Here is a 13,528-nt window from a genome sequence, read left to right on the forward strand (position 1 = left end):
TGCTGATTTCCAGGAGGACACACTAGGATAAAATAAAGGCAGATATATTGTTTGTGAACTTTTCACATTTCAAATTTAGGAGATTCAATCAAATTTGGCCTGGAAAAAAGATTCCGAACTTTATTATATGTGAAATAAAGGTGCCTGAAGGCAATTAATATTCATTACCTAAGTTTTGATAACTGTCCACATCCTAGTGCAGAATCAGTAGTTTTGTGGGGGGTGAAGTTTGCATAATATTTTATTATTTTTACGTCTTCAAAACACTAAAATGTTGATCAGCCAGAAGCCATTTTGCTGAATTAAAAGGAATCAAATCAGAAAAATAGTGGACTTTGACCAATCCATTTTTCTGTGAAATTTGCTGAAAATTTAATTTGCCTTTAATTGATTTACTTATCTCTAGTAGCAATACAACTGCTAATTGATTGAAAACAATGCTTTGGTTAACGATTTGATTCACAGTTGAATAAGAACTTCACATATTACCATAGAGCTAAACATTTAAACTCAATGTGTTTAAAAAAATGTATCTCATCTTTTGCATAGCTCTCCTAATCTCATTATTCCTCAGACTGTAGATAATGGGATTCAGCAATGGCGTAACTACTATGTACAACAGGGATCTGTATTTATTGATACTGGATGAGCTCTCATCAGATGGAGCCATGTAGACTATGATTAGGGTGCCGTAATAGGCACATACTGTGGTCAGGTGGGAGCTACATGTGGAGAAGGCTTTTCTTCTACCATGAGAAATGTTAAGGATCGTATAGAAAATGCAAAAGTAGGTAAGAATGATAAAAACGAATGGAAGAAAAAGCATAAAGATGTCATAAACAAAGTCTTGCAGCATTACATTGGAAATATCTGAAGTGGCCAATTCCATTAAGGGACCAAGGTCACAAAAGAAATGGTCCATGTAATTCAAGCCACAGAAGTTAAACTGAATAACAACAAATAACTCACTTGAAATTAGCACAAAGACCAAAAACCAGGCTCCGATAACAAGTCGAAGGCATAGATCTGGACTTATTAGTGAGGAATATCGTAACGGATGACAAATGGCCAAATATCGATCATAAGACATGACGGCAATGAGCAAACATTGAACAGAGCAAAATATACCAAAGAAATAAAGCTGTGTCATACAACCCCAAAGGGACAAAACTCCTTCCTCAACAAGCATAATGCCTAACATCATGGGGATAGCGTTGGTGGTCAGTAAGACATCTGCTATGGATAAATGCTTCAGGAAGAAAAACATTGGAGTTTTGAGGTGGTCAATGATGGTCACTAGAAGGATAATGAGAAGATTCCCTCCCAGTATACATATGTAACTCAGGGTAAGCAGAAGGAATAGAAGAGGTTTGTATTTGGAAAGACTTTGGAATCCAAGAAGACGTATCTGAGTGACTTGTGTCTGATTCACATCACACATCATTTATATATCAATAAAAATCCAAGAATTCTTTTCTCCTAAAAATTATGAGTATTTATTCAAGTTCAGGTATAAAGTTGGGGAATGTTGCCCACTAAAAACAAGTGATATATTATACTTAGTGATGATTTTCATTATTAGAGGAGGCTCAATAGAATTGTGGGATACTTTCATCAGTGAAATGATATCTTTGCCAACGGCTCTTTAATGTAAAGGCGAAATCTTCCATATGTTCATGTTTTTTATAGTCTCAGAAGAACATAGGAAATGCCCACTGGATCCCGGTAATCACCCTCAAGTGAATATTCTAGACAAAAGAGACTGGATGTTTAAATCAATTGATAGCTATCTTGCCTTCAGAGAATTTTTGCAAAAAGCTGTCATGTTTTGTATGCTAAATACCCACAATGTGTAAGCTTACAAAAATATAAAGTATTTTACTATATATGAAATGCAGTGAGATAGTTTTAAGCAGGAGTGTCAAGAATTATGCAGTTAAAAATAATTAGAAAAAATAGAAGTGTTAATAGTTTTTTTCTGTCAAATAGCAAAATGCAAAGTGAATGAACAAAACAGAAATGTAAATCAAAGTAATTTTTGATGTTATCAAACTTTGCCTTCCATACATGATCAAAGCATTAATCCTTCTAGCGACATTTACACCTAATTCTTGAAGGAAGCTGGCCAGGAGGTTGTTCCAAGCATCTTAGAGAAGTATCTACAGATCTTCTGAGGATTAAGGGTACCGTCTCACAGTGGCACTTTTGTCGCTACGACGGCACGATCCGTGACGTTCCAGCGATATACGTATGCTCTCGCTGTGTCTGACACGCTACTGCAATCAGGGACCCCGCTGAGAATCGTGCGTCGTAGCAGATCGTTTGAAACTTTATTTTGTCGCTGGATCACCCGCTGACAACACTGAATCGGCATGTGTGATGCCGATCCAGCGATGTGTTCGCTTGTAACCAGGGTAAACATCGTGTTACTAAGCGCAGGGCCGCGCTTAGTAACCCGATGTTTACTCTGGTTACCATTGTAAATGTAAAAAAAAAAACCACTACATACTTACATTCCGGTGTCTGTCATGTCCCTCGCCGTCAGCTTCCCGCACTGACTGTGAGCACCGGCCGTAAAGCACAGCGGTGACGTCACCGCTGTGCTGTGCTTTACGGCCGCGCTCACAGTCAGTGCGGGAATGTGACGGTGAGGGACGTGACAGACACCGGAATGTGAGTATGTATTGTTGTTTTTTTTTACATTTACAATGGTAACCAGAGTAAACATCGGGTTACTAAGCGCGGCCCTGCGCTTAGTAACCCGATGTTTACCCTGGTTACCCGGGGACTTCGGCATCGTTGGTCGCTGAAGAGCTGTCTGTGTGACAGCTCTCCAGCGACCACACAACAATTTACCAACGATCACGGCCAGGTCGTATCACTGGTCGTGATCATTGGTAAATCGTTTAGTGTAACGGTACCCTTACTGTAGGTTTGCACACATTCTTCTGTCTTTGTTAAACAATCTCACACAAACAGGATGATGTTGAGATCAGAGATTGGTTGGGGCCATATCATCACTTTCAGAACGCCTTGTTTTTCTTATGCTTAAAGGGCCACTGTCACCCCCTACAGCCGTTATAAACTAAAAGAGCCACCTTGTGCAGCAGTAATGCCGCATTCTGACAAGGTGACTCTTTTAGTTTTGTGTTCATGTATTACTAAAATAAAGTGCTTTGAAACTTTTCAAAAATACCTATCTTTGTCCATGGAGGCTGTTGTGAATTCTGCTCTTGGGCTCCCTCCGGTGGTTTTTAGTGGTAGTGCAGTGGTCTCTGGAATGTAAGCTAGCTCAGGTGTTTCTGCTTATTGCAGATCTATTAGCTATTTAGCTGTGAAGGAGCCTTCCTTCCCTGCCAGTTGTCCATTGTATCTTGGAGGGATTGCATCTCTGTCTGGCTCCTCTTGCCCTGCAGTCATTTCAGCTAAGATAAGTGTTTGGTTTTTTGTTCTCTGTAGCACGCATGCAGTGTGCTTTTATGTGCAGTGCAATCTATTGTATTTTTGTCCAGCTTGACTTTGTTTTTGTTTTTTTTGTCATGCTGGTTTCTCTGGAGATGCAGATTTATACTCTATGTCTTTAGTTAGATGTAGTTTATAATATTTTCTGCTGTGGATTTTTCTAGTTTTTTAATACTGACCGCTTAGAACTCTGTCCTATCCTTCTCTATTTAGCTAGAAGTGCCTCTTTTGCTAAATACTGTTTGTTTCTGCCTGTGTACGTATTTCCTCTTAAACTCACAGTCAATATTTGTGGGGGGCTGCCTTTCCTTTGGGAATCTGCTCTGAGGCAAGTTAGTCTTTCCCTTTTCCATCTTTAGGGTTATTTAGTCCTCCGGCTGTGTCGAGGTGTCTAGGCCATGTTAGGAACATCCCACGGCTACTTCTAGTTGCGGTGTCAGTATTAGGATTGCGGTCAGTACAGGTACCACCTACTCCAGAGATAGTCTCATGCGGCTTCAGGGTCACCAGATCATAACAGTACAACTGGCCAACAAGTTAAATGCATCTCAAAAGAAGGGAAGAAAAGTGCTGAGCTATTTTTTTTTCTGCAGTCTGATTTGTCTTTCCTTCCCTCTTTTCTTCTGGGTGACTGAAAAGCTGTGTGCTAGCACGGATGTTCAAGGATTGGCTTCTCGTGTGGAACAACTTGCTGCTAGAGTACAGGGTATTTCTGATTATATTGTTCAAACTCCGGTTTTGGAGCCTAGGATTCCCACTCCTGATTTATTTTTTGGGGACAGGTCTAAATTTTTGAGTTTTAAAAATAACTATAAACTGTTTTTTGCTCTGAAACCTCGTTCCTCTGGTGATCCCATTCAGCAGGTTAAAATTGTCATCTCACTGCTACGTGGTGACCCTCAGGATTGGGCATTTTCCCTGGAATCTGGGAATCCTGCCTTGCTTAATGTAGAAGCCTTTTTTCAGGCTTTAGGATTGTTATATGATGAACCGAATTCTGTGGATCAAGCTGAGAAGACCTTGTTGGCCCTATCTCAGGGTCAAAAGGCGGCAGAATTGTATTGTCAGAAATTTAGAAAATGGTCTGTGCTGACTAAATGGAATGAGGATGCTTTGGCGGCAATATTCAGAAAGGGTCTTTCTGAATCTGTTAAAGATGTTATGGTGGGGTTTCCCACACCTATTGGGCTGAGCGATTCTATGTCTCTGGCAATTCAGATTGATCGGCACCTGCGTGAGCGCAGAGCTGTGCGCGCTGTGGCGTTGTCCTCAGAGCAGATACCTGAGCCTATGCAGTGTGATAGGATTCTGTCTGGAGCGGAACGACGGGGATTCAGATGTCAGAATGGGTTGTGTTTTTACTGTGGAGATGCTTCTCATGTCATTTCGGTCTGCCCTAAGCGTACTAAGAGAATCGCTAGTTCAGTTACCATCGGTACCGTCCAACCTAAATTTCTGTTATCTGTGACATTGATCTGCTCATTGTCGTCATTTTCTGTCATGGCATTTGTAGATTCTGGCGCCGCTTTGAACCTAATGGACTTTGAATTTGCTAGACGTTGTGGGTTCCCCTTGCAGTCTTTGGAGAACCCTATTCCTTTGAGGGGGATTGATGCTACACCTTTGGCTAAAAATAAACCCCAGTTTTGGACGCAGGTGACCATGTGCATGTGGCGCCAGCCCATCGGGAGGATTGTCGCTTTCTGGTGTTACATAGTTTGCACGATGCTATCGTGCTGGGTTTTCCATGGTTGCAGGTACATAATCCGGTGTTGGATTGGAAATCTATGTCTGTGTCTAGTTGGGGTTGTCAGGGAGTTCATGGTGACGTTCCTTTGATGTCGATCTTTTCTTCCCCTTCTTCTGAAGTTCCAGAGTTCTTGTTTGATTTTTGGGATGTGTTCGATGACTCCAGGTCCAGTTCCCTTCCACCGCATAGGGACTGTGATTGTGCTATTGACTTGATTCCAGGTTGTAAGTTTCCTAAGGGCCGACTTTTCAACCTGTCTGTGCCTGAACATACCGCCATGCGGAGTTATATTAAAGAGTCTTTGGAGAAAGGGCATATTCGGCCATCTTCTTCACAATTGGCAGCAGGATTTTTTTTTTGTTGCCAAGAAGGATGGCTTCTTGAGACCCTGTATTAATTATCGCCTCTTGAATAAGATCACGGTCAAATTTCAATACCTTTTGCCTTTGCTTTCCGATTTGTTTGCTAGGATTAAGGGGGCTAGTTGGTTTACTAAGATTGACCTTCGAGGGGCATATAATCTTGTTCGTATAAAGCAGGGTGACAAATGGAAAACTGCGTTTAATACGCCCGAGGGCCATTTTGAATACCTTGTGATGCCTTTCGGACTCTCTAATGCTCCATCTGTTTTTCAGTCCTTCATGCATGATATTTTCCGGAATTATCTTGATAAATTCATGATTGTATATTTGGATGACATTTTGATTTTTTTCCGATGATTGGGAGTCTCATGTGAAACAGGTCAGGATGGTGTTTCAGATCTTTCGTGATAATGCATTATTTGTGAAGGGGTCTAAGTGTCTCTTTGGAGTGCAGAAGGTTTCGTTTTTGGGCTTTATTTTTTCTCCCTCATCTATAGAGATGGATCCTGTTAAGGTTCAGGCCATTCATGATTAGATTCAGCCCACGTCCGTGAAGAGTCTTCAGAAATTTTTGGGCTATGCTATTTTTTATCGCCGATTCATTGCTAACTTCTCTAGTGTGGTTAAACCCCTGACCGATTTGACGAAAAAGGGCGCTGATGTGACAAATTGGTCCTCTGCGGCTGTCTCTGCCTTTCAGGAGCTTAAATGCCGATTTACTTCTGCCCCGGTGTTGCATCAGCCATATGTTTCTCTTCCATTTCAGGTGGAGGTTGACGCTTCCGAGATTGGGGCAGGGGCCGTTTTATCTCAGAGGAATTGATGGTTCCTTGATGAAACCATGTGCCTTCTTTTCCCGAAAGTTTTCGCCTGCTGAACGTAATTATGATGTCGGCAATCGGGAATTGTTGGCTATGAAGTGGGCATTCGAGGAATGGCGACATTGGCTTGAGGGAGCCAAGCACCTTATTGTGGTCTTGACTGATCATAAAAATCTGATTTACCTCGAGTCTGCCAAGCGGTTGAATCCTAGACAGGCTCGATGGTCTTTGTTTTTCTCGCGTTTTGATTTCGTGGTCTCGTATCTTCCGGGTTCTAATAATATGAAGGCTGATGCCCTCTCTAGGAGCTTTTTGCCTGATTCTCCGGAGGTTCTTGAACCTGTCGGCATCCTAAAGGAAGGGGTGGTCCTTTCTGCCATCTCTCCTGATTTGCGACGGGTTCTTCAGGAATTTCAGACTGACAAACCTAACCGCTGTCCAGTGGGGAAACTGTTCGTTCCTGATAAATGGACTAGTAGAGTGATTTTGGAGGTTCATTGTTCTGTGTTGGCTGGTCATCCTGGTATTTTTGGTACCAGAGATTTGGTTGGCAGGTCTTTTTGGTGGCCCTCTTTGTCGCGGGATGTGTGTTCTTTTGTGCAGTCCTGTGGGACTTGTGCGCGGGCTAAGCCTTGTTGTTCCCGCGCTAGTGGGTTGCTTTTGCCTTTGCCGGTCCCTGAGAGGCCTTGGACGCATATTTCTATGGATTTTATTTCAGACCTTCCGGTTTCCCAGAGGATGTCGGTTGTCTGGGTGGTTTGTGACCGCTTTTCTAATATGGTTCATTTGGTGCCTTTGCCTAAGTTGCCTTCCTCTTCTGATTTGGTTCCATTGTTTTTTCAGCATGTGGTTCGTTTGCATGGTATTCCGGAGAATATTGTGTCCGACAGAGGTTCCCAGTTTGTTTCTAGGTTTTGGTGAGCCTTTTGTGCTAGGTTGGGCATTGATTTGTCTTTTTCTTCCGCATTCCATCCTCAGACAAAAGGCCAAAACAAGCGAACTAATCAGACTTTGGAAACTTATTTGAGATGTTTCGTGTCTGCTGATCAGGATGATTGGGTGGCTTTCTTGCCATTGGCCGAGTTTGCCCTTAATAATCAGGCTAGTTCGGCTACCTTGGTTTCGCCCTTCTTCTGTAATTTTGGTTTTCACCCTCGTTTTTCTTCAGGGCAGGTTGAGCCTTCTGATTGTCCTGGTGTGGACTCTGTGGTGGACAGGTTGCAGCAAATTTGGGCTCATGTTGTGGACAATTTGGTGTTGTCTCAGGAGGAGGCTCAATGTTTTGCTAATCATCGTCGGTGTGTTGGTTCCCGACTTCGGGTTGGGGATTTGGTCTGGTTGTCTTCCCGTCATGTTCCTATGAAGGTTTCTTCCCCTAAGTTTAAGCCTCGGTTTATTGGTCCTTATAGGATTTCTGAGATTATCAATCCGGTGTCTTTACGTTTGGCACTTCCGGCATCTTTTTCCATCCATAATGTTTTCCATAGGTCTTTGTTGCGGAAATATGTGGTGCCCGTTCTTCCCTCTGTTGATCCTCTGGCTCCTGTGTTGGTTGATGGGGAGTTGGAGTATGTGGTTGAGAAAATTTTGGATTCTCGTTTTTCGAGACGGAAGCTTCAGTACAGTTATATGAAAAAGTTTGGGCACCCCTATTAATCTTAAGCTTAATGTTTTATAACAATTGGGTTTTTTGCAACAGCTATTTCAGTTTCATATATCTAATAACTGTTGGACACAGTAATGTTTCTACCTTGAAATGAGGTTTATTGTACTAACAGAAAACGTGCAATCTGCATTCAAATAAAATTTGACAGGTGCATAAGTATGGGCACCCTTATCATTTTCTTGTTTTAAATACTCCTATCTACTTTTTACTGACTTACTAAAGCACTTTTTTTGGTTTTGTAACATCATTGAGCTTTGAACTTCATAGGCAGGTGTATGCAATCATGAGGAAAGCTACTTAAAGTGGCCACTTGCAAGTTGTTCTCTTGTTTGAATCTCCTCTGAAGAGTGGCATCATGGGCTCCTCAAAACAACTGTCAAATGATCTGAAAACAAAGATTATTCAACATAGTTGTTCAGGGGAAGGATACAAAAAGCTGTCTCAGAGATTTAACCTGTCAATTTCCACTGTGAGGAACATAGTAAGGAAATGGAAGAACACAGGTACAGTTCTTGTTAAGGCCAGAAGTGGCAGGCCAAGAAAAACATCAGAAAGGCAGAGAAGAAGAATGGTGAGATCAGTCAAGGACAATCCTCAGACCACCTCCAGAGAGCTGCAGCATCAACTTGCTGCAGATGGTGTCACTGTGCATCGGTCAACTATACAACGCACTTTGCACAAGGAGAAGCTGTATGGGAGAGTGATGCGAAAGAAGCCGTTTCTGCAAGCACACCACAAACAGAGTCGGCTGAGGTATGCAAAAGCACATTTGGAGAAGCCAATTTCTTTTTGGAAGAAGGTCCTGTGGACTGATGAAACCAAGATTGAGTTGTTTGGTCATACAAAAAGGCGTTATGCATGGCAGCAAAAAAACACAGCATTCCAAGAAAAACACTTGCTACCCACAGTAAAATTTGGTGGAGATTCCATCATGCTTTGGGGCTGTGTGGCCAATGCCAGCACCGGGAATCTTGTTAAAGTTGAGGGATGCATGGATTCCTCTCAGTATCAGCAGATTCTTGACAATAATGTTCATGAATCAGTGACAAAGTTGAAGTTACGCAGGGGATGGATCTTTCAGCAAGACAATGATCCCAAACACCTCTTCAAATCTACTCAGGCATTCATGCAGAGGAACAACTACACTGTTCTGGAATGGCCATCCCAGTCCCCAGACCTGAATATCATTGAACATCTGTGGGATCATTTGAAGAGGGCTGTCCATGCTCGGCGACCATCAAACTTAACTGAACTGGAATTGTTTTGTAAAGAGGAATGGTCAAAAATACCTTCATCCAGGATCCAGGAACTCATTAAAAGCTACAGGAAGCGACTAGAGGCTGCTATTTTTGGAAAAGGAGGATCTACTAAATATTAATGTCACTTTCCTGGTGAGGTGCCCATACTTATGCACCTGTCAAATTTTGTTTGAATGCAGATTGCACATTTTCTGTTAGTACAATAAACCTCATTTCAAGGCAGAAACATTACTGTGTCCAACAGTTATTAGATATATGAAACTGAAATAGCTGTTGCAAAAAAAACAATTTTTATAAAACATTAAGCTTAAGGTTAATAGGGGTGCCCAAACTTTTTCATATAACTGTACCTTGTCAAATGGAAGGGTTACGGCCAGGAGGATAATTCTTGGGTTTTTGCCTCTGATGTCCATGCTGCTGATTTGGTTCGGGCCTTTCATCTGGCTCATCCTGATCGGCCTGGGGGCTTGGAGGGATTGCACCTCTGTCTGGCTCCTCTTGCCCTGCAGTCATTTCAGCTAAGATAAGTGTTTGGTTTTTTGTTCTCTGTAGCACGCATGCAGTGTGCTTTTATGTGCAGTTCAATCTATTGTATTTTTGTCCAGCTTGACTTTGTTTTTGTTTTTTTTGTCATGCTGGTTTCTCTGGAGATGCAGATTTATACTCTATGTCTTTAGTTAGATGTAGTTTATAATATTTTCTGCTGTGGATTTTTCTAGTTTTTTAATACTGACCGCTTAGAACTCTGTCCTATCCTTCTCTATTTAGCTAGAAGTGCCTCTTTTGCTAAATACGGTTTGTTTATGCCTGTGTACGTATTTCCTCTTAAACTCACAGTCAATATTTGTGGGGGGCTGCCTTTCCTTTGGGAATCTGCTCTGAGGCAAGTTTGTCTTTCCCTTTTCCATCTTTAGGGTTATTTAGTCCTCCGGCTGTGTCGAGGTGTCCAGGCCATGTTAGGAACATCCCACGGCTACTTCTAGTTGCGGTGTCAGTATTAGGATTGTGGTCAGTACAGGTACCACCTACTCCAGAGATAGTCTCATGCGGCTTCAGGGTCACCGGATCATAACAGGAGGTGAGATGAGTGACGGCAGTTGGGCGCTTCACAGAGGAGGTTTCAGACCCGCCTCCGTGGACAAAGATAGGTATTTTTGAAAAGTTTCAAAGCGCTTTATTTTAGTAATACATGAACACAAAACTAAAAGAGACACTTTGTGCAGCAGTAATGCTGCATTCTAACAGGGTGGCTCTTTTAGTTTATAACGGCTGGAGGGGGTGACAGTGGCCCTTTAAGATCACTCTCCATGGTCGTTCTTCGTGACATTGGCTGATTCTCATAGACTTTCATTGAGAACTTGTGATGTAGTTTCTGACCTCAGGCCTGTCAGAAGCTGAGTTCACAAGATGATGCCATGGAAGTATTTATAGAGACCAGGATGGATGAACACAGAACTTAAAAACTTGCTAAAAAAGGAAAGAAGAAATTTCTATCAAATGAAAAAAGCCAGCATATCTAATGAAGAATATAATGCTGTTCACAGGGAATGCAGGGCAAGCGTTAGAAATGCTAAAGTCACTAAAGAAGTGAGGTTTGAAATTGAGACCAAAAGCAATGAAAAATGAGGGTATGTCATAATCAAAAGAAAAGTCGAACATGCTATAGGAGTTTTACAGGATGAAGAGGGTGAAGTGGTCAAAAGTGATGTGGAGAAGGCCGAACTCGTAAATTCCTATTTTGTAGGTGTGTTCTCTAAGAAAACAATTGTAACATCATCTGATCTTCACGGTGCCATGGATAAAATAATCCACACAATCCATAAACAGAGTGATGGCAGGGGAACATTTAGCTTATTTACATGAATTTAAATTTCCTGGTCCAGATGAATTACATCCTAGGGTGCTGACAGAGTTAACAGAGGAAATGGCCCTATTAATCTTTTGTAGAGATCTGTTAAATATTCATTCATTATAATATTCATTTGGATATTGCATCCTTTGTGAGTTTATTTGCAGATGCATTTTTTGTGATATTGCCTTTACACTGCATTTCTTGCAGGGATTTTGCTCATTTAATCAGGTTTTGCCTCTTTCACATGACATACATTTTTTATTTATGTAAGCTTTTCTCCCTTATTTCTTTGTATACAGCAGCACATTGTGATGTGTATTTTTTATTGTATTGGATGTGTGGTGGTCATGTGTTCACATGCTTGTGCTGTATGATGGATTAGGGTGACCAATGCATTATCAGGAGTCTCTTGGTTAGTACTTCGAGGCTTTGCACTTTTTAAATGTTTTTATTATGTGCTCTTTTTTGCCTGTAGTTTTGTACTAATAAAATTTGTGGTCATTTTTCTAGGGGCCCCTGTATTTTCCATATTCTTTTCTCTTTTTTTCATTCATTTTTTTTTGCATGCATTAGGTTGACCTTTGTGATTTTCATGGTGCCCGCCTTTGTGTTTTCTTCCATCTGCCTGGAATGGGGACTCCTCAGTTGAGATGTCACTATTTTGTATTTCAATTGAAGAAACTGACTGGAGACATTCAGATTTAATTAACCCCTTTCTGATATCGGACGTAATACTCTGTCCATGTGACCTTGACCTATTAGACCACGGACGGAATATTACATCTTTTTTTTTAATGTGACACTGCGACCAAAATTGCTGTGATTGCATTAAAATTCTGGTGCCATCTTACCTCTGTTTAGATAGTGCCATCATCCTGGGGGGTGTCGCTGACCTCCCACAACCACGATCGCTGTGATTGGCTGTTCAATTCTGAACAGCCAATCGCAGCATTTCTCAGTGTTTTAGACAATCAGATTGCCTGAAACACTGATGTTCCAGCCTATGATCGGTGTTCCAAGAGAACCTATCCTAGACTGGTGCCTGGCAATGCCAGGCATCGCTGAGACAACTCTGATTGACGCGTTCGACAATTACATCGATCGCGCCAATCACAGGGCACAGCAGTAGTGTGACCACGCTGTGCACGCTGTGTGACCACAGCCGTGGTGTGACCTGCCTAGGATCAGAGCCGTGAGAGCATTAATCTGATCAATGATCACATTGATCGCACCAATGGCAGGGCTCAGCAGCAGTGTGACTGCTCTGTGATCTGTCTGTGATCACCCTGCAGGTCCTCACAGTAACTGAGGATTTCTACAGAGCGATCACTCTGCAGAATGTGCCCTATGCTCGGCTTTGTGGTGCCAAAGAAGCCTGTGACATCTCAATCCCTGCTGAAGAAAGAACAAAGAACAGAGAAGAAAGAAGGCAAAACAGAAGATGCCGTGTGTACTTTTCACCTCCCCACTTGTGGAAGCACCGTGCCTTTAAGCCACTATGTGTGCTCTGCAAACCATAACTTTGGGATTACTGTACCAAATGCCATTGTTTGTACTCTGCAATCTATATCTGTGGGAGTATGTGTGTGTTATAGAGGCCTGATCCATAGGCCACCAAAAAATGATTCTGTTATTAACGTCATACAGTAAGGGACCTGGCTCTAAAGAAGTTTGTAGCATCAAGTGTATTATAGAGGCCTGATCTAGAGACCACAAGCAAATTCTTCTGTTATTAACAGCATACAGTAAGGAAACTGACTTTAAAATAGTTTGTAGTAGCATCTAGTGCGTTATAGAAGCCTGATCCATAGACCATAAAAAAGTCTTCTGCTATTAACGTCATACAGTAAGGAACCTGCTGTTTTTGAACGATCTCAGAGAACGAGCATACAACAACTTTCTCAATCCATCTTAACATCTCCTGCACCTCTTTCATGATACAGCAGTTTGTCCAGTTCACCATACTCCATCCTCTCTCAGCACTGCAGCCAGTCCATGGTTCCGCAGTTAAGATCATGTAAAAGATTGTTTCCTCCTGCGCAAAACAAAGCTAAGAGGTTGAACTCCAACATCTCCGGTTTGTTGGCCATGGAAATGCTGGCTTTCTGCCAGGTAGATACAGATGGTTTCTAAAAGCTGATGTCCATCACAGTCCCCCAGTACCAATTACCCAGTCGCTTTTTCTAAGAAAGCTGTACCTGCGCTACAACAACATGTACCAGACAGCATCACCCATTCCTTGACAAAATCTCTGTCTGCCAGAGTGCATTTCACCACACTTGGATGAGTAGGTATGGCCATGGGCGTTAAATCTTGCTAACTGGGCACTGGGTGACTCTGGTGACTGTGGGGACCG

At 42.1% G+C, this 13,528-nt stretch overlaps 1 protein-coding gene across 1 annotated transcript; it reads right to left on the bottom strand.

Moving 5' to 3' along the window:
- Window positions 1-496: 496 nt before the first annotated feature.
- Window positions 497-1,441, bottom strand: LOC143774752 (olfactory receptor 5G9-like). The gene has a single exon (XM_077262514.1). It carries the CDS (start codon window positions 1,439-1,441, stop codon window positions 497-499), a length of 945 nt encoding a protein of 314 aa, XP_077118629.1.
- Window positions 1,442-13,528: the final 12,087 nt, after the last annotated feature.

The sequence above is a fragment of the Ranitomeya variabilis genome, chromosome 5 (genome assembly GCF_051348905.1).
Source record: "Ranitomeya variabilis isolate aRanVar5 chromosome 5, aRanVar5.hap1, whole genome shotgun sequence".
NCBI classification, from domain to species: Eukaryota; Metazoa; Chordata; class Amphibia; order Anura; family Dendrobatidae; genus Ranitomeya; species Ranitomeya variabilis.